The 21,809-nt window shown below is 42.9% G+C and overlaps 1 protein-coding gene across 1 annotated transcript in view; it reads left to right on the top strand.

Annotated features, from left to right (window-relative positions):
* Nucleotides 1-18,137: 18,137 nt before the first annotated feature.
* Nucleotides 18,138-21,809, top strand: part of PCSK2 (proprotein convertase subtilisin/kexin type 2) — a 342,143-nt gene continuing 338,471 nt past the window's right edge. The window contains exon 1 of the mRNA XM_063918519.1: nucleotides 18,138-18,685. Within this exon, the coding sequence (XP_063774589.1) occupies nucleotides 18,509-18,685 (177 nt within the window). The 5' untranslated portion in view covers nucleotides 18,138-18,508. The remainder of the gene's footprint in view (nucleotides 18,686-21,809) is intronic.

The following is a 21,809-nucleotide window of genomic DNA, read 5'->3' as shown; positions in this document are numbered from 1 at the left end:
GAGAGAAGTAGGAGTTAGAGATGCCTTATGAACCACTTGGAAGATGAATGCATGTTTGAAGAGGAGGTGGCGGTCAGGGGCGGATTGGTCGGCCGGGATGTCGGACCAGTTCCTGGTTGGACAGGCTGTGCTGCACTGAACGCGGTTGGCCTGATCTCCCTTGCTGGCCAGTACATGTAGCTGCCTGCCAGCGATCGGAGATCAGATCCAGGCAGTGTTCAGTGCTACTGCGCATGCAGAATGGAGATCACTGGCGGTGCAGCTAGTCAGCTGACAGCTGCGCCACCATAGGTACAATACAGCAGATACATCTCGGCAGCCAGGGCACCACATGCACACGTGCTTCTTATTATGATGAAAGGTTATATATATCAAGTATATATACAGGCGCTGTGATGAGTGTGCTTTTCCTAGCAGCTGAATAGATAAGGGGTAGTCAAACCCTTTCAATAACAAGAGGAGGAAAGAAGGTATACAGCGCTCATTGACACAGTGTAATCTAAAAAGGTAAATATTTAATAATAAGTTTTCTTTAAAAAAGACTTAGACAATTAAAAAACATGCAATCTAAGATATAATGTGTCTCAATATTGACTTCAGGTGGACTTATAAATCTATTAATACTGACACCAACCGGTAAGTTTGGCACTCATCAACATATTTAAAACCAGCATATATACAGTCATAATAACGGACCAGATGTATAATAATTCATCCAATTGGATGTGGTTACCAAGTCTGTGTTCCGTTTAAAGAGGCTCCCGTGAGGTACAAGTCCATATGGCAACGGCGACAGTTGTTGGGGTCCTGGTTCACAGTTCATTCGGAACTCCGTGTTCCATTGTGTGGGTTCTCCTGTAGATGTAATAGGCAATGGCGATGCCAGTAGGAGTCCTGGTTCACGGAGACAAAAGGAATGCAAGGTCCTGACTGTAGATGGTGGCGTGGTGATGGTGCTGGTTGTCAGATGTCCACACAGGTCTATTATGACTGTATATATGCTGGTTTTAAATATGTTGATGAGTGCCAAACTTACCGGTTGGTGTCAGTATTAATAGATTTATAAGTCCACCTGAAGTCAATATTGAGACACATTATATCTTAGATTGCATGTTTTTTAATTGTCTAAGTCTTTTTTAAAGAAAACTTATTAAATATTTACCTTTTTAGATTACACTGTGTCAATGAGCGCTGTATACCTTCTTTCCTGTGCTTCTTATTATGCTTCACAGCGGCTAGTCCCTCTGCCTACCCCTACTGTATACGCTGTGGCCGCATCCTGTTATTCCACTGTGACTGTCCGGGCTCCCTGCTCTTTCAGCAGGAAGAAAGAAAGCCAGGTTCCACGATTGGGAGGGGAGAGAGTTATATCTGTGTACTGGGGGAGTGGGGGCCTGTCTTATACGTGTGTATTGGAGGGCTCAGTGTATTGGAGGGCTCAGTCATATGTGTGTACTGAAGGGGGTCAGTCATATGTGTGCTGAAGGGGTCAGTCATATGTGTGTACTCTTGGTCAGTCATTTGTGTGTACTGGGGGGTCAGTCATATGTGTGTACTGGAGGGGGTCAGTCATATGTGTGTACTGGAGGAGGTCACTCATATGTGTGTACTTGGAAGTCAGTCATGTGTGCACTGGGGGGTCAGTCATATGTGTGTACTGGAGGGGGTCAGTCATATGTGTGTACTGGAGGGGGTCAGTCATATGTGTGTACTGGGAGGCCAGTCATATGTGTGTACTGGAGGGGGTCAGTCATATGGGTGTACTGGGAGGCCAGGCATATGTGTGTACTGGAGGGGGTCAGTCATATGTGCGTACTGGAGGGGGTCAGTCATGTGTGTGTACTGGAGGGGTCAGTCATATGTGTGTACTGGAGGGGGTCAGTCATGTGTGTGTACTGGGGGTCAGTCATATGGGTGTACTGGAGAGGGTGAGTCCTATGTGTGTACTGGGAGGCCAGTCATATGAGTGTACTGGAGGGGGTCAGTCATATGTGTACTAGGAGCTCAGGCATGTGTGTACTGGAGGAGGTCAGTCATAGGTGTACTTGGGGTTCAGTCATGTGTGTACTGGAGGGGGTCAGTCATATGTGTCCTGGGGGTTCAGTCATGTTTATACTGGAGGAGGTCATTCATGTGTGTACTGGGGGTTCAGTCATGTGTATACTGGAGGGGGTCAGTCATATGTGTACTGGGAGTTCAGTCATGTGTGTACTGGAGGAGGTCAGTCATATGCGTACTGGGGGTTCAGTCATGTGTGTACTGGTGGGGGTCAGTCATGTGTGTACTGGGGGTCAGTCATGTGTGTGTACTGGAGGGGTCAGTCATATGTGTGTACTGGAGGGGGTCAGTCATGTGTGTGTACTGGGAGTCAGTCATATGTGTGTACTGGAGAGGGTGAGTCCTATGTGTGTACTGGGAGGCCAGTCATATGAGTGTACTGGAGGGGGTCAGTCATATGTGTACTAGGAGCTCAGGCATGTGTGTACTGGAGGAGGTCAGTCATAGGTGTACTTGGGGTTCAGTCATGTGTGTACTGGAGGGGGTCAGTCATATGTGTCCTGGGGGTTCAGTCATGTGTGTACTGGTGGGGGTCAGTCATGTGTGTACTGGGGGTTCAGCCATGTGTGTACTGGGGGGGTCAGTCATATGTGTACTGGGGGTTCAGTCACATGTTTACTGGAGGAGGTCAGTCATGTGTACTGGGGGTTCAGTCATGTGCATGTACTGGGGGGGTCAGTCATATGTGTGTTCTGGAGGGGGTCAGTCATATGTGTGTACTGGAGTGGGTCAGTCATATGTGTGTACTGGAGGTTCAGTCATGTGTGTACTGGAGGAGGTCAGTTATATGTGTGTACTGGGGGTTCAGTCATGTGTGTACTGGGGAAAATATGGGAGAGGAGATTTGTGCATACTGGGGGGGCTCTGTCATATGTGTGTACTGGGGGAAAATACGGGGGGGGGGGAAGGTCATCATAAAGTCACACAAGCTGCTGACTGCCAATATATCAGTACCAGGCCGAATGTTTCTTTTTTTTAATTGCTATTTTCTATTTATTGTACCTCCTGATTGTTTTTAGAATTAGTGAGTTCAGCAGATAGAAAGGTAGTGACATTATGTAAATATCTTTGTTCCTTTTGTAGTTATTTTATATAGCAAGCACCAGGGGCTAAAGTGAGCCGGAACGGGGCGGAACTGCATTCTGTCAGTTCCACTTGGAGGCAGAACGCAGTTCCGCCTCCTCCGGCTCACCTAACCCGATGTGTGCCGGCGCCGCACAGGGAGATGCTGGGCACCCGCTGAGATTGTGTTATCAGCTGCGCCCCGCTCTCCCTGCACAGCCGGCGGCAGGAGCTCACTACTGAGCTCCTGCTTCCGGCTCAGTGCGCGCTATGAAGAGAGATGTCATGACGTCTCTCTCATAGTGCTGGGGAGCGGAGTGAGGAGGATCACAGCAGGAGCGGGGATTGGTAAGTATGGTGATTTTTTTTGTTTTTTTTAAATGTGTGACTACTACTAGGGGCATAACTACAGGGGGCTAAACTACAAGGGGGCAAGCTACTGTGGGCATTACTACTTGGGGCAAACTACTGGGGGCAAACTACATGGGGCAAACCTACAGGGGTGCATTACTACACTGCAAAAACTATGATCCATGCACTCATCATCTCCCGCATTGATTATTATAATAGTCTCCTTACTGGTCTTCCCAAACATAGGCTCTCACCACTTCAATCCATTTTAAATGCAGCTGCGAGGCTAATCTTCCTCGCCAGACGTTCTTCGTCTGCTGATCCGCTCTGTCAGTCCCTCCATTGGTTACCGGTATTCTACCGTGTCAAATATAAAATACTTTTACTTACATACAAGGCTATTACCCAAACTGCACCATCATACATCTCCTCACTCATCTCAAAATATTTCCCTACCAGACCCCTCCGCTCTGCACAAGATCTGCGTCTCTCATCCAGATGTATTACCTGTTCCCACTCAAAATTACAGGACTTTACCCGGGCTTCACCCACTCTGTGGAATGCCCTCCCACGCACAATAAGACTCTCCACTAGTCTCCAAACCTTTAAACGTTCCCTGAAAACTCATCTCTTCAGACAAGCCTACCAAATTCCTGACCCACACACATAACCTTCAATGCTTCCCTATCCAGTTACATTCCCTCTGCACAGTCCCCATAACCTCACATTTTCTCTTCCAACATTGCTGGGTGATCATATCATACAACCCACTAAGAACCTAGCAATCTGGGGAAACATTATGTAACAGGTTGCATCTATCCTTGTGTATCAATACATATTTCCCTATAGATTGTAAGCTTGCGAGCAGGGCCTTCCTACCGCTATGTCTGTCTTTGCCCTGTTTTGGTCTATAACTGTTGTTCTAATTGTAAAGCGCAACGGAATATGCTGCGCTATATAAGAAACTCCTAATAATAATAAATAACTACAGGGGCACATTACTAGTGGGGGCATAACTACAGGGGCGCATTACTACTGGGGGTATGACTACAGGGGCTAAACTACTGGAGGCATTACTACTTGGGGCAACTTACTGGGGGCATTACTACTGGGGCAAACTACATGGGTCAAAGCTACAGGGGTGCATTACTACTGAGGGCATAACTACAGGGGACCATTACTACTGGGGGCATAACTACAGGGGCACATCACTACTGGGGCATAACTACAGCGGCGCCTTACTACTGGGGGCATTACTACTGGGGGCATTACTACTTGGGGCAAACTACATGGGGCTAAACAACATGGGCTAAACGACGGGGCATTACTACAGGCGACATTACTACTGAGGGCAATACTACACAGGGTCATTACCATTAAGGGCTTTCCTAATGGGGGAACTACTAATGAGGGCATTGTAAAGGGGGCACTTCATAAGGGGCATCACTCCTGGGGACATAAGGGGCACTACTACTGGGGGCATTGCATAAGGGGCACCACTACTATGGGCTCTATATAAGGGGCACTAACACTGTAGGCAATACCAGTACAGTGGACATTGCATAAGGAGCACTACTACTGTGGGCATTGTAAAAGGGGCGCTACTGCTGTGGGCATTGTGTATTACGGGGTGCTACTACTGTCGGCATTATTTGTATTGGGGGTACTACTACTGTGGGCATTATTACTATTGTGTGACCACGCCCCTTTATTTTTTAGACTATGCTCATACTGCGTGCGCAATACCTTTATTGCATGGGTGCGGGGGGGGGGTGAGTTACACCACCTCTCTAGGACCACTTTAAGCACTGGCAAGCACTATTATGGCATAGTATACAGCATTATTGGACTGATTGTGAGCCAGATGCAGTGGTGTGTTTTTTTTCCATCTGAGTTGCATCACACATATGGTGTTGGTTCAGTGCCGCAGTACATAGTGGGGGTCATTCCGAGTTGATCGCTCGCTGCCGATTTTCGCAGCGCAATGATCAGGTGAAAAAACGTAATTTCTGCGCTAATTTGGGTTCCCGGTCACTCTACGAAGAAAACGACACAAAACCCCCATAAAAAAAACTAATGTCGACCTTTTGACCTGTCGCCCTAGACCATGTCGACCTAAAGACCCTGTCGACCTAGAGACCCTGTTGACCTAGTTACTGTCAATCAATAGTTGTCGACCTAGTTACTATCTACCTTTCATACCACACCCCTGCAAGCTCTATTTTGATTTTGTCTTGTCCTTTGCTATCTGTCCTGTTTTGTACTTGCTAAAATAAAGAGCAATGACAAAGGTTAGGGTTCTTATTGTGTGAATACTTTCTATGTCATTGGCGTATCTATAATAGGTGCATAATAGTCCAGGGGTGCCCACACTACACACCCATATAATCATATTTACCTCTCTGGAGTCCCGCAACAGCCGATAGTGCAGACAGAAGTCAACATGTAAATGGTGTCATGGCTATTTTCTCCCAGTGAACTGCGCATGCGCAATAGAGATGTCCCCTGGGAACAAGGCGCAGAAGCCATGTTACTGGAGACCTGTGCATGTGCAGTAGAGATGTCCCCGGGAACAAGGCTCAGACGCCATGTTCCTGGAGACCTATGCATCTGCAGTAGAGATGTCCCTGGGAACAAGGCGCAGATGTCATATTCCTGCAGACCTGGGCATAGGCTGTAGAGATGTCCCTGGGAACAAGGAGCGGATGCCATGTTCCTGGAGACCTGGTCATGTGCAGTAGAGATGTCCCCTGGGAGCAAGGCGCAGACGCCATGTTCCTGGAGACCTGTGCATCAGCAGTAGAGAGGAGGGGGTCAGAGCAGAGGGGGGCCCAAATGGAACAGGCATACGGGCCCTCTCCTCTTTTAAGCAGCCCCTGGTCAATGTTTACTGACAAATGGTACATTCTACCCACTCAGTCCCCTAGAAGCCTTGTGAAGACAGTAGCATTTCACACTAGAATGGGCCCAGTGCCACAAGTGAATATACTTAATTCATTACTACCCACCACTTCAATATATGTTTACATTACTATACTACAATGTGCCCTCTTATTATTTTTATTTTTTTGCTATTACTCGTTCATGCACTGCGTGGCCCATGTCATAGACACTATCTAGTCTCTGCCTGCCGCCTGTTCTGACCACAGCCAAGTTCCTGATCCATCTGTCTCCATCACCACATCTGGGTCTCCTTGTAAACTGCAGATTTTGTCGTATGAACAGCTGAGACCTAGCAGCCACACTGGGCTTGTATTATCTGCATAACTGTTCTTGAACTGTGTAGCTTGTAATTACACCATTCAAGGGGCACATATTTTCTTCCACACTGGTTGCAAACATAAAATCTATACAGGTTGAGTCTCCCTTATCCAAAATGCTTGGGACCAGAGGTATTTTGGATATCGGATTTTTCCGTATTTTGGAATAATTGCATACCGTAATGAGATATCATGGTGATGGGACCCAAGTCTAAGCACAGAAGGCATTTATGTTTCATATACACCTTATACACACAGCCTGAAGGTCATTTTAGCCAATATTGTTTAATAACTTGTGTTTTAAAATAAGTGTGTGTACATTGGCCCTCATTCCGAGTTGATCGGTCGCAAGGCGAATTTAGCAGAGTTACACACGCTAAGCCTACGCCTACTGGGAGTGTATCTTAGCTTCTTAAAATTGCGACCGATGTATTCGCAATATTGCGATTACAAACTACTTTGCAGTTTCTGAGTAACTTCAACCTTACTCTGTCTGTGCGATCAGTTCAGTGCTTGTCGTTCCTGGTTTGACGTCACAAACACACCCAGCGTTCGCCCAGCCACTCCTCCGTTTCTCCAGCCACTCCTGCGTTTTTTCCGGAAACGGTAGCGTTTTCATCCACACGCCCATAAAACGCCGTGTTTCCGCCCAGTAACACCCATTTCCTGTCAATCACATTACGATCGCCGGAGCGATGAAAAAGCCGTGAGTAAAAATACTATCTTCATTGTTAAATTACTTGGCGCAGTCGCAGTGCGAATATTGCGCATGCGTACTAAGCGGATTTTCATTGCGATGCGATGAAAAATACCGACCGATCAACTCGGAATGAGGGCCATTGAGCCATCAAAAAACAAAGGTTTCACTATCTCACTCTCACTCTAAAAAGTCCGTATTTCGGAATATTCCGTATTTCGGAATATTTGGATATGGGATACTCAACCTGTATTTACTACCCATATATTTTGTGTTTCCTTAAATGCCAATAAAGTAAAATCATGTTGGCAAGACAACAGACTCCTTAAATTTTGTTTTTTCTTAGAATAAGAGTTTAATTAAATGTGTTTTGAATTATTGGCCACCAAAAAATGTAAACACCTTCCTGATTACCTAACATTTCATAACCCATATTCATGCCTTTGGAAAACACAGATGTGCCAGCTTGAATATTTCTCTCACCATGTAATCCCAGGGTCCCATGATTAATCTTGGCTGTGCACGTATTTTGTTGTGGAAAGAGAGAGATATATTGGTTTCTACTATAGCTATGCACAACGGACTATCCAAAAGGAATATTCTTACAACACCGTATACACAGTAGTGTGGTACACGACATAAAATACATACATGGAATTTATCTTATGCAGAAAATGTGTGTCCTGCTTGTGTCATAAAAAATATTATTTAGTATGTGCACCATGGTAATACAATGATTTGCCGAATAAGAAAATACTTTTCGGCTGATGCAGGGTGAGCACTACACCAGCTGGTGTTGCATATATTTGCAGATTTTTGCACTGTTCATGCCCAGAAAGCCAATGGATGCAAATGTGTGATTTTAAAATAGTAAGTATTATGGGCCTAATTCAAGACTGATTGCAACACAACATTTTCTCTAATGGGGCAAACCATGTGCACTGCAGGTGGGGCAGATATAACATGTGCAGAGAGAGTTAGATTTGTGTGGGTTATTTTGTTTCTGTGCAGGGTAAATCCTGGCTGCTTTATTTTTACACTGCAATTTAGATTTCAGTTTGAACACCCCCCACCCAAATCTAACTCTCTCTGCACATGTTACATTTGCCCAACCTGCAGTGCACATGGGCCCTCATTCCGAGTTGATCGCTCGCAAGGCGAATTTAGCAGAGTTGCTCACGCTAAGCCTACGCCTACTGGGAGTGTATCTTAGCTTCTTAAAATTGCGACCGATGTATTCGCAATATTGCGATTACAAACTACTTAGCAGTTTCAGAGTAGCTTCAGACTTACTCGGCATCTGCGTTCAGTTCAGTGCTTGTCGTTCCTGGTTTGACGTCACAAACACACCCAGCGTTCGCCCAGCCACTCCTCCGTTTCTCCAGCCACTCCTGCGTTTTTTCCGGAAACGGTAGCGTTTTCATCCACACGCCCATAAAACGCTGTGTTTCCGCCCAGTAACACCCATTTCCTGTCAATCACATTACGATCGCCGGAGCGATGAAAAAGCCGTGAGTAAAAATACTATCTTCATTGTTAAATTACTTGGCGCAGTCGCAGTGCGAATATTGCGCATGCGTACTAAGCGGATTTTCATTGCGATGCGATGAAAAATACCGACCGATCAACTCGGAATGAGGGCCATTGAGCCATCAAAAAACAAAGGTTTCACTATCTCACTCTCACTCTAAAAAGTCCGTATTTCGGAATATTCCGTATTTCGGAATATTTGGATATGGGATACTCAACCTGTATTTACTACCCATATATTTTGTGTTTCCTTAAATGCCAATAAAGTAAAATCATGTTGGCAAGACAACAGACTCCTTAAATTTTGTTTTTTCTTAGAATAAGAGTTTAATTAATTGTGTTTTGAATTATTGGCCACCAAAAAATGTAAACACCTTCCTGATTACCTAACATTTCATAACCCATATTCATGCCTTTGGAAAACACAGATGTGCCAGCTTGAATATTTCTCTCACCATGTAATCCCAGGGTCCCATGATTAATCTTGGCTGTGCACGTATTTTGTTGTGGAAAGAGAGAGATATATTGGTTTCTACTATAGCTATGCACAACGGACTATCCAAAAGGAATATTCTTACAACACCGTATACACAGTAGTGTGGTACACGACATAAAATACATACATGGAATTTATCTTATGCAGAAAATGTGTGTCCTGCTTGTGTCATAAAAAATATTATTTAGTATGTGCACCATGGTAATACAATGATTTGCCGAATAAGAAAATACTTTTCGGCTGATGCAGGGTGAGCACTACACCAGCTGGTGTTGCATATATTTGCAGATTTTTGCACTGTTCATGCCCAGAAAGCCAATGGATGCAAATGTGTGATTTTAAAATAGTAAGTATTATGGGCCTAATTCAAGACTGATTGCAACACAACATTTTCTCTAATGGGGCAAACCATGTGCACTGCAGGTGGGGCAGATATAACATGTGCAGAGAGAGTTAGATTTGTGTGGGTTATTTTGTTTCTGTGCAGGGTAAATCCTGGCTGCTTTATTTTTACACTGCAATTTAGATTTCAGTTTGAACACCCCCCACCCAATCTAACTCTCTCTGCACATGTTACATTTGCCCAACCTGCAGTGCACATGGGCCCTCATTCCGAGTTGATCGCTCGCAAGGCGAATTTAGCTGAGTTGCTCACGCTAAGCCTACGCCTACTGGGAGTGTATCTTAGCTTCTTAAAATTGCGACCGATGTATTCGCAATATTGCGATTACAAACTACTTAGCAGTTTCAGAGTAGCTTCAGACTTACTCGGCATCTGCGTTCAGTTCAGTGCTTGTCGTTCCTGGTTTGACGTCACAAACACACCCAGCGTTCGCCCAGACACTCCCCCGTTTCCCCGGCCACTCCTGCGTTTTTTCCGGAAACGGTAGCGTTTTTTCCCACACGCCCATAAAACGGCCTGTTTCCGCCCAGTAACACCCATTTCCTGTCAATCACATTACGATCGCCGGAGCGATGAAAAAGCAGTGAGTAAAAATACTATCTCCATTGTAAAATTACTTGGCGCAGTCGCAGTGCGAATATTGCGCATGCGTACTAAGCGGAATTTCACTGCGATGCGATGAAAAATACCGAGCGAACGACTCGGAATGAGGGCCATGGTTTTGCCCATTACAGGAAAATGTTGTTTTGTAATCAACCTTGAATTAGGCCCTATGGACACTACAAGCCTTATTACCGGAGAGGTGTAATGGGGGTATGAATGGGTGCTCTAACTTAGGCATAGCTCAGTAAGGGCATGTTCACATAATTGCATGTTGTTCAGACCAGCATTATGCACATATATGAGCCATCTTTTGCAGTTGCTATAGGGCAAGGGGCTGGTAGATGTTCAAGATGAGCAGTGATCCGGCTGGCCAAGCCATTATCAAAGGCCATGCACCAAACCTGATCTGTGACATGACGTTATCACCGTGCACCTCGACAAGTTGGGGATGACTTTCAGCGGCTGATGTGCCCTTTAGATGCAGAAATCTGATTACACTACGCACCTCAATGTCCGGCCATGTTTCCGTCCACCCCGCCATGTTAAACCTCATGTTGGGATAGTATTGCCTGGATGTAATGAAGTCCGCGTTCGGCAGCCGTTCGGATTGCCAGCCGAACTCAGACTTTTTTTAAAGGGGCAATCATTTACAAGGCATGGTTTAGCCTACTACATAATTGCCCCTTTAAAAAAACATCGGACTTCATCCGGAATCACACATGGTCGCTGAAATCGGACCTCCTTAAATCCCTGGCAATGACTTACATGAGGCACATTGTATTGGTCGTGAGGGGAAGCAGTGGTCTACCTTTTCTGGCCTGGTGGGAAATTAGAATGAATTAGAGAATATTGCACATGTGAGGGATCTCATTATCTTGCTTATTGAACCACCCTCGTACTTGATACAGATATATATACAGCGCATGCTAAGATTCTAAATATGTTTTGTTAATTATAATTTTTTTACATCATCATCATTATTTTGTACAGTTAACTGATAATTAATAAGAACTACTTAACAGGCACTTAATGTGTGTGATATGTCCCATGAAGGTAATACTGTGATTATTAGATCCAAATGTGCAAAATATTACATAGCACTACCATGTACTGTCCATTGTGCAGCATAATCAGTACATCCTCAGGTACATCATATGCAGCCACACTCTACACCACATACAGTTAAATGACCATCATGCAGTCACGAAAAACAGCTACATGTCATAGATAGCACCTATCCTTGATTATCAAAGCCTATTTCCCTATAGGTTGTAAGCTTGCAAGCATGCCCTTCCTACCCCTATGACTGTCTGCTATTACCCAGTTTTGTTCTATTACTGTCGTTTCAATTGTAAAGCACAACGGAATATGCTGCGATATATAAGAAACTTAATAAATAGCTAAATAATATATCTCATGGTACAGTACCTTATTACAAAGACATTATACTGGTACTTTACCCATACCACCATCATATACAGTAGCCTAATCATGCCACTATATGCAGCACAATGCCAGCATACTTAATCCTGGATTGCCACAATGTTGCTGCTAGTCTTGGATACCAAATCCAATCTGTTCAGAAGTAACTTTAGTGTTGCCTCTGGCTACAAAGTTTAGAACAACAGGTTCTAGTGAACTCCTATCGGATGGAGTAAACCATAGGAAATGCAAGCTTAGTGCTGCATTGCAGTCATTGGCAAAATTAAGGTTTACGTCATATACTAGCCTAAAACATATTGTACTCTGTGCAAACATCCCTCTCCCCACCATCATTAGGTCAGCCCAATGATGTGTGATGCATCCCAAAACCATAACCAGCAATGGACTAAACTACCAGAAACACATCAAGATACAACCAGAAGGACTGTGCCCTTAGGGCAGTGGTTGCCAAACTTTTTGAATTATGGCGCCCTAGAGTATCACAATATTTTTCATGGCATCTCTAAGACAAAAGTTTCTTATTGAGAAATTCATAAATATTAAATTAAGTAAATTGTGTTTATATGTCATCCTGAGGTTCAATTATGTGGCGAAGGACAAGATTTGCTTCTGTTTGTCCACCTATTTTATGATTGGCAGCCGCCAGCTCTGGTTTTGCCTATTACCATAAATAATTTGATTTGGTCCTGGACTAGCAATCCGAGGCACCCCTGCAAGTGTCCTGAGGCACCCCAAGGTGCCACGGCACACAGTTTGAGAACCACTGCCTTAGGGCAATATTTTTTCCTATGGGTTCTAGATCACCTATTCTACCGCTATCCATGGCTATTGGTTATGTATATGCCATTTTTTATTTGGTTTTATGATATTTTATGTGTTCCCAGCCAGGATGAAGGTGCCTTTCTACCGTATGCCAACATATCACATTTGGATATGAAATAAATATTTTCACACTTCATTTATATCAGTGTATGGCTGTTTGCTTAGAATATAATTCCAATGTGAATGTAAACTATCGCACCCACCTGTTTCTGGTGCAGACCACTTGTATACTTTACATTCAGGAGTCAATACTTGCAGCCGCAGGGGCGTAGCCAGACCTTTGTAGGCCACATAGCAACATTTTGAAGGGGCCCCTGTCACAATGCTTCTAGAGAGACACCTTTCTGCACCAGTTGTTCATTTTATGATCTCTATTATTATTATTATTATTATTATTATTATTATAACATTTTATTTATAAAACGCCACAAGTGTTTTGCAGCACCGTACAAAGAACAGCACAGGGAGACAAAACTTAACATTACAGTAAATAAATAAATAACAAAAATAGCGTACAGGTAACAAAGAGCACCACAATTCTCAAAACATAATACAGCTTAGATGTAAGTAGCGAGTGAGTGATCAGCGTACTACTAGGAGCTGGTGGCCATAGATAGAGATGAGCCTTTACCAGCAGGAGAAAAAGCGGGTAAAGATGGTCGCTAAGTAGGAAAGAGCTGTGAGTGAAATGTGTCAAGAAGAGGGTTTTGACAGCAAGAGGAAAGAGGGCCCTGCTCTGAGGAGCTTACATTCTAGTAGGAAGGGGCGACAGACAGATGACATGACGTGCAAGCAAGCAGGAGGCAGCCTGATGGCAGTATGTACGCAAAGCAGAGATGGTCAAGGCATGAGGCAGGGGGATGGAGGAGCAGCCTCAGGACTAGGTCATGCATCGGAAGGGTACGCTTTGATGAATAGGTGGGTTTTCAGTGCCCGTTTGAAGCTTTGCAAGGTCGGAGAGTCTATAATGGAGCTGGGGAGCGCGTACCACTGAAGGGGTGCAGCACAGGCAAAATCTTGAACTCGAGCATGTGAAGCAGTGACCAGGGTAGAGGAGAGGCGCTGGTCATTAGCCGACCGTAAGGGGTGGAAGGGAGTGTGAAGGGAGAGGAGGTTGGAGATGTAGGGAGCAGTGGAATTAGAGATGGCCTTGTATGAGAGGGTGAGGAGTTTGAAGAGGATTCTTTAGGGGATTGGGAGCCAGTGCAGATTTTGTTGAAGGGGAGTGGCAGATGTGGAGCAGCGGGAGAGGAAGATAAGCCTAGCTGCAGAGTTGAGGACAGATTGGAGGGGAGCAAGTTGAGAGCAGCAAGTGAGGCCAGTGAGGAGAACGTTGCAGTAGTCGAGCCGTGAGATGACCAGTGAGTGGATGATAAGTTTAGTTGCACTCTGGGAGAGAAATGGCCTGATGCTAGCAATGTTGCGAAGCTGGAACCAACAGGATTGCACAGTAAGCAATTACTGACTTCAGGGTGCACCACCAGTTTAACTCATAGTGGCACCTTGCAGAGAATTTTGGCCTATACTGGTAAATATAATTAATACTTTCTGATCTGATACCTGTGTGGAATCAAACCTCGACCAACAGGATTGCGCCAGAGCTTGGATGTAGGGTGTAAAGGAGAGGGAGGAGTCAAGAGTGACGCTTAAGCAGTGGAGTTGGGGAACGAGGGAGATGATGGTGTTGTCAACAGTGATAGAGATATTGGTAGGGGGTGTTACTCTGGCTGGGGGAAGGATAATGAGTTCAGTTTTGTCCATGTTGAGCTTCAGTGTACGCTCAGTCATCCAGGAAGAGATGGAGGAGAGGTAGCTGGAAACCTGAGAGAGGACAGAGGGGGACAGTTCAGGAGAGGAGAAGTAGAGTTGTGTGTCATCAGCATAGAGCTGGTATTGAAGGCCAAAGGGATTAATGAGCGCACCCAGGGAAGAGGTGTACAGGGAAAACAGAAGGGGGCCAAGAACAGAACCCCGAGGGACACCAGCAGGAAGGATGGAAGGGTGTGAGGTGGTGCCATAGGCTGACACAGAGAAAGAGTGGGTAGTGAGGTAAGAGGTAAACCAGTCAAGGACAGCGCTACAGAGGCCAATGTTTTGAAGTGTGCGGAGGAGGAGAGGGTGATCCATGGTGTCAAAGGCAGCAGAGAGGTCCAGAAGGATAAGCAGAGAGAAGTGGTCCCTGGATTTGGCCGAAAGCAGGTCATTTGTGACTTTCACCAGTGCAGTCTCAGTGGATTGGACGAAAGCCAGATTGTAGTGGATCAAGGATGGAGTTGTCAGAGAGGTAACTTATGAGACGGCAGTAGACCAGTCGTTCAAGTAGTTTGGAGGCAAATGGGAGAAGAGAGATGGGGCGGTAGCTAGTGGGTGATGAAGGGTCGAGGTTGCCCTAATTCATATTAGTGCCTTAGTTGATGTCATGCCCCATAGTAGTGCCATAGTTCACATTAAGTCACACTGTGAGGCTGCCAGTACACATTATCCAACATAGTTTTCCCAATTCACATTATGACATACAGTGTCCCTAGTTCATATTATGTAACATTATAATGCCCTCCAGTTAATTTTATACCACATTACAATGAGCAGGTCCAGGGCCATACCTAGATATGTTGTAGGTCCCAAGGCAAAAGTTTGTAAGGTGTAATATGTATATAACACATGTAGCTTGTACAGGGAATGTGGAGTCCCCTCAACTCTGGGCCCCATAGCAACTGCACTCCCTGTACATGTAGCTTGGATAGGGAATGTGGGGTCCCCTCAACTCTGGGCCCCATAGCAACTGCACTCCCTGTACATGTAGCTTGGATAGGGAATGTGGGGTCCCCTCAGCTCTGGGCCCCATAGCAACTGCACTCCCTGCACCTATGGTAGCTATTCCCTTGCTTGCAGGCTCTTTACATGGTGGTAACTATATAGCAGGTAGATTACTACTAAACGTATAATATGATGACATTTGACTGTAACATATTTCCACTTTAAGACTGTATATGTTAGTATTTTATATTTTGTATTCATAGCATAATCTGTATAATTTGACATTTGCAAAGGGAAGAGGTACTGTAATATACACATGAAACACAACAGACCATCAAGCAAGCAATCCATTCGTTCAGCGTAATGTGCTGTAGGGTCATTTTGGTCTATGTAGCATCCATTTACTTAAAAGTCTATGACAAGAGTGTATCTCTTCTCACTTGAGATAAGAAATGTATTAATATTTATAAACTAAACAACCGTACACTATTGCAACCCTTATTAAATATTCCTGCATGATATTTTATATAGCGGGAATAATCCAATTGATATAATCTAACAGAGAAAGGAATGCATTATGTATATACACCGTAGGTAGGTTTTCACTGCTGTGTCACCATCATGTTGTGAAGTTGAAGAGTTAAAAGGGGAATCTCTATAGCAAGCTTCACATCTGGGCTGCAATGAGAATCTACCGTTCAGCAGATCTCTATGGAATTTATGTTCTATACAGTGCTTTTTTAACCCTCGTATTCCCACTAAGCACAAGGAAATCACTGACAGGGACACATTTTGTCTTCTCTGTACAGTTTCCCATGTTTCACCTCTAAAAACCATTAACTTGCTGTAAAACACAAGGGAATATGGAGGGCGTGTTGAGATTTGCAGCACCAAAATTGATAGTAATATCACTGCAAAAAGGTTAATAGCAAAATCAGCCACGGAAACAGAAGAATTGCACAAAAGGATCATAGTGGCATTCCATGCTAACACATTTAATTGAATTTTTCATTTAATTGATTGCTACTGCCATCAACGAGAGATGAGAGAGAGAGAGAGAGAGAGAGGGTGGGAGAGAGATGGCTAGAAACAAGGAGAGATGAGAGAGAGAGAGAGAGAGAGAGAGAGAGAGAGAGAGAGAGAGAGAGAGAGAGATACATGTTCTTGTTGCTATTATCATTCCATTTTTGGGTCAGACCAGTGTACTGGCCAGAAATGTTTTTATTGTATCATCTATCTATCTATCTATCTATCTATCTATCTATCTATCTATCTATCTATCTATCTATCTATCTATCTATCTATCTATCTACCTATCTATCTATCTATCTATCTATCTATCTATCTATCTACCTATCTATCTATCTATCTATCTATCTATCTATCTATCTATCTATCTATCTATCATTATATTTCTACTATATATGTCTGCCTATTTATAGTGTACAGTGTGTATCTGTATCTCTGTATGTTTGTCTATTCATAGTCTATCCATTGGCTTATCTGTCTAACTATAGTCTATCTGTCTATAGTATATTAGTATGTCTGTCTATTTATAGTCTATGTATCTGTATGTCTGTCTGTCTATTTACAGCCTATCCATCTGCTTTCCTATCTATCTATCTATCTATCTATCTATCTATCTATCTATCTATCTATCTATCTATCTATCTATCTACATATACTGTAGTCTATCTTTCTATTTATAGGATATCATTTATGGCTCTCTATGTCTATTATAGTGTATGTATGTATCTATGTCTGTCTGTTTATAGTCTATTCATCTGCCTATCTATGTATCTATCTTTGTATCTAGCGCTCTATCTATCTATGTATCTAGCATTCTAGCTATCTATGCTGGCAGGCTGTCTGGCACCATTTGTTTTCTTGGAGTGGCTGTGTGCCCCCAACACAGTCCAGACACATCTGTGTTGTCTGGACCGTGCCCACAAAATGCCCCAATGGTGCCCCCCCTGCAACGGCCGCCGCTGTTAATCTCCTTGTGGCAATGTGGTGAAGGGTCTCACATGCACACTATGGCCAGTGTGCGCGCACAGATCCCTTGGACGTGGCCGCTGTGTGCGAACACACGGCTGCGTCCAGGTCTGAATAGACCCCAGAGTCTACCATATAACTACCTACCTATCTAAATATGCATATACAATATATATACACACTATTAAAATATGTGTGTGTGTCAGTATGTGTTGGTGTATATAAATATTTGAGTATATAGCTAGATAGCATGTGTCAGTTCATACAGCATACATTTACGTGTGTGTGTGTGTGTGTGTGTGTGTGTGTGTGTGTGTGTGTATATATATACTGTATGATTTGCATATGGCATACATACTTGAACAGCTAGAACATTTACAGCAGTAATCATGCGTAGGCATTTTTCCAAGACTAATGCATATTAGATTGTGCATAATTATGTAGCTATAACATCAGTGGTTCTTATTTCTCCCTTTCTGCAAAGTCTGTGCTAACATGTTCCTTCCACCTTGAAAGCCCATCTGTGCCACAGCTCACGATCTCACAGTATGTAGGTGGACTATATGACCTCAGTTTTGATAACAGTTGCCATCCCTTGTGGGTTTTCCCTGACTGAACAGCTCATGTTTGACAGTTGTGGAGCTGCTGAAGAAATGGAGGAATTCTCCAGGGTGCTGAATCAGGCAGCCAGTGGCTGGGCACTAATGAGCAGCCCCTGACAGAAGAGGAGTGGAGCTCTCAGCATCCAGCATCAAGCCATTGGTCCTGGCTTTGAGCCTGCAATGAATTATAAATGGGGAGGGGTTGGGATGCAGATTTGGCATCAGGAGTAGGCTCACATACACACACACGGCTAGGCAACCTTAGAAGCAGAGTTGCTCTGCTTGGCATACGAGGAGAGATGCAGTAAGATAAGGCACATTGTCCTTTACAGTTTACTGCTTCAGCATTTATTCCCCCCCCCCTCCTCTGCATTTGCTTTGCAGACTTAAAACCTCTCCACTTCATTTCAAACCCTCCAAGTCAGGAAGATGAAAGGATTTGTGATAGAGTGTGCAATTGCTGGCATGGTTCTGCTGTGTGCTAGAATTTCTGCCACTGCTGGGAGCGCTGCCCTCACCGGACATTTCTTGGTGGACTTACCCCAAGCTGGAGAAGAAGAAGCGAAGAAACTTGCAGAAGAATATGGCTTTGAAGGGGTCAGAAAGGTACTGTAATGTCTCTCACCTTCTGCATAATATCCTATGTGTGCACTGTAGAGCTAAAATCTGTTTCTTTTGCAAGATAATCAAATACAAATATTTACCTGTAATATACTGAATTCTGCTACCTCTGATCATATCACACAATTATGCTCCTGAGTATTTCACTGTAATTAACAGTTTTTCTGCATATTGTAAAGAACAGGAAAAAAATAATCAGTCTCTTTGTTAATAAGGATTTATATTATATTTGGGGTAATGTAAAGCACACATGATACAATATAAAATACAGGCTGTTTAATGTTCTAAATAATGCTAAAAGTGTTGGGTGTAAAAGGCAACTGTACAGTGTATTATCTAGTTACCTAATAACCTCTCCGTGGTGGGAGGAAAATGATACTGTATTGATTGAGTGTAATATACCGGATCGTAATAACATATTCTGGAAAAGCAGAATATTATAGCAGCAACTATAGTAACATGAGGAGGGCTAAATCGTACACACTGTAATGGGGGTACAATTTATACAGTAGATGCAGCATCTGGCTAATTAGACAAATTCCTGCATTACAATAAAGAAGAAGCAATTTGCCTGAGTGTTGGAATCTACACAATGTACAGCAATATAGGGGACCTTCCTGGCAATGGGAATAAGGTGCTATAGGCCAGCTCCAGGTTTCAGTGCTAATGTACAGTACCCATTAGACAAAGTCCACGTGTATTGGAAGTGTCACATGTAAGCAGTAACTCTAACACTGGAGCTGCTGTGTATTATAATGGGGTTATAGTAACCACTACATTGGAAACTGAACACACCAAAATCAGGTGTATATAATTCTCCTGTTATCAGTTTTCCTATTAATGCCAAGATTTATCAAGCCGTGGAGAGTGATAAATTGCACGGTGATAAAGTACCAACCAACCAGCTCCTAACTGCCATGTTACAGGCGGTGTTTGCAAATTGACAGTTAGGAGCTGATTGGTTGGTACTTTATCACTGTGCAATTTATCACTCTCCAAGGATTGCTAAATCTGGGCCTTATGGTTCTTTTGGAAAGATATAGGCAAAAATCAGCCTGGCAACTGCTACTGAACTACAACTCCCATCATGACCCTACATTATGAAATGAGTTGTAGTTCCCATGTAGCTGATTTCTCTCCTACAGCGCTGAAGCACTCAGTGCATCACCTTGCTATAAATCTCCTTTTCTTATTTATTGACAATGCAGTCTATTAGGAATTTTACCCTGATCTCCAGTAAGCCACATTCATTTATATCTTCAATAGGCTTAAGTTATATGTTTGTTGTTGGACAGATATGTTTATATTTACATATTTCTTCTCCTTCATGCCAAAACTGAGTAAAAATTCATGGAAAAATTGAGTACTTGACGGTGCCAGGGCTGATCACTGGCACCAGATGAAATTAGGAGTCACATTTTGAGCAGTGTTGGTGGAAAACCAGACCACACATGACATTTGTTTTGTTGCCAAACATGCTTATACAGTATCATGTAAAAGAAAAACAAACAAGATCATGCTGGGATGTATAGTTCAGCAGCAGCTGGAGGGCCGCTTATTGTCCACCACTAATATAAATAGATAAATTATTATAGTACATATTGACTATCTTTTTTCTAGATGGGCTAGCATGCTGATAACAGTTAGAGAACTTGATAGTATTGTAAGTGCAATTATATCGGAGGTACAGTCTCTCTAATGGATAGAACATTTACAGATCTGGCTAATGAAAAATTATACGTATGAGTAAATAAAATGGCTTAAGTATAAGTGCAAATGAGCATGTAAAAAAAATGCCATAAAGTTTATTATTTTGACTTTGCTATTGTAATAATTCAACTTTGAAATACTGATCTATAAAGATAAAACTACTGTTATTGTTTTGCATCAGATTAGCAATACAAACGATACTGCAATTACAGTAGCAGGTGTGGTTTGATTTATAATACAAGATTCACCATTTAGGCGTCCATAAGCAGAATCATCCATAACTGAGCCCATACGGAAACTGTTTATGATCAGATGTTATTTTTTTGTTACGGGCAAATGCCTGCCATATGTTCCAGGCATATAAGTTGCCTTTTTAAAGTCAACAATTTCAATTGTAAAATAATTAACTGTAAAAAACCCTACAAAGCCACTAGAACTATACTGTACTTTATTATCTAGAATTGAGTCCTTTGTAATTAGCATCATTTTATCATATACTGCATACAGCACTTACTTTCATAATGTACAAGTTCTATAAAATGTGATTGAGTAAAACTGGTTGACATTGGAGATTTAGGGTAAATCATTAAGAAGGATAAATATGTCAGCTCTTAGCAGCCTTGAGAAACAACTGTAGCATTATTTTTATTCAAGGCACCTACAGTACCTGAAGTTGCATTTAAACTAATACTTTATACTTGTTTTCCCTTTTTTGCTCTCAAAACACAAATAAAATGAACCTTTAAATAGGATTTACCTTCTTTCAATAACTGTCAACCCTATCAAGTAAAGCAAAATGCAGCTCGTTGTAGAAAGGCTTTTGTGTTCAGTCCTGTTTTTACTGTGGCCCTATATCCTCTATTGACTGTATTAAAAATTACTGAATTAGATCAGGTTTCAGAAACTCTACATCCAATGGTCTTAAAATATCTGGATTCTGAAGTTCATTTTTTAATGATTATGATTAGTGCACTCTAAATGAAGTAAATATTACCTTTCAATCCACTCTTCTCTGCTTAAGTTAATATTGTTTTACTATAAAGGACTCGGTTAAACAGACCACAACAGTGAGACAATGGGGATGTAAATAACACACCTGCTGATTTTACTCTTCAATTCCTCAGGCTGCGCCGTACAGTACATAGCTCACAATATAATAACACTATAGTCAGCTTTATTTATTTTAAATCTTTTGTCCCAACCATGCAGGCCTGTGATCTTTACTGTATTGTGGAAAGTTCTTTAAAACATGTATAGTCTACCAGTAACATTGTTTAGTAATACAAAGCCACATAATCTTCTTTAATTAGCACTATGACCCAGATTTATCAAGCCTAGGAGAGTGATAAATTGCACGGTGATAAAGAACCAGCCAATCAACTCTTGTCATTTTTCAAAC

This window comes from Pseudophryne corroboree, chromosome 4, assembly GCF_028390025.1.
Source record: "Pseudophryne corroboree isolate aPseCor3 chromosome 4, aPseCor3.hap2, whole genome shotgun sequence".
In the NCBI taxonomy this organism is placed as follows: domain Eukaryota; kingdom Metazoa; phylum Chordata; class Amphibia; order Anura; family Myobatrachidae; genus Pseudophryne; species Pseudophryne corroboree.
The sequence above is the reverse complement of the archived record's forward strand: the minus strand, read 5'-3'. Positions and strand labels throughout refer to the sequence as shown.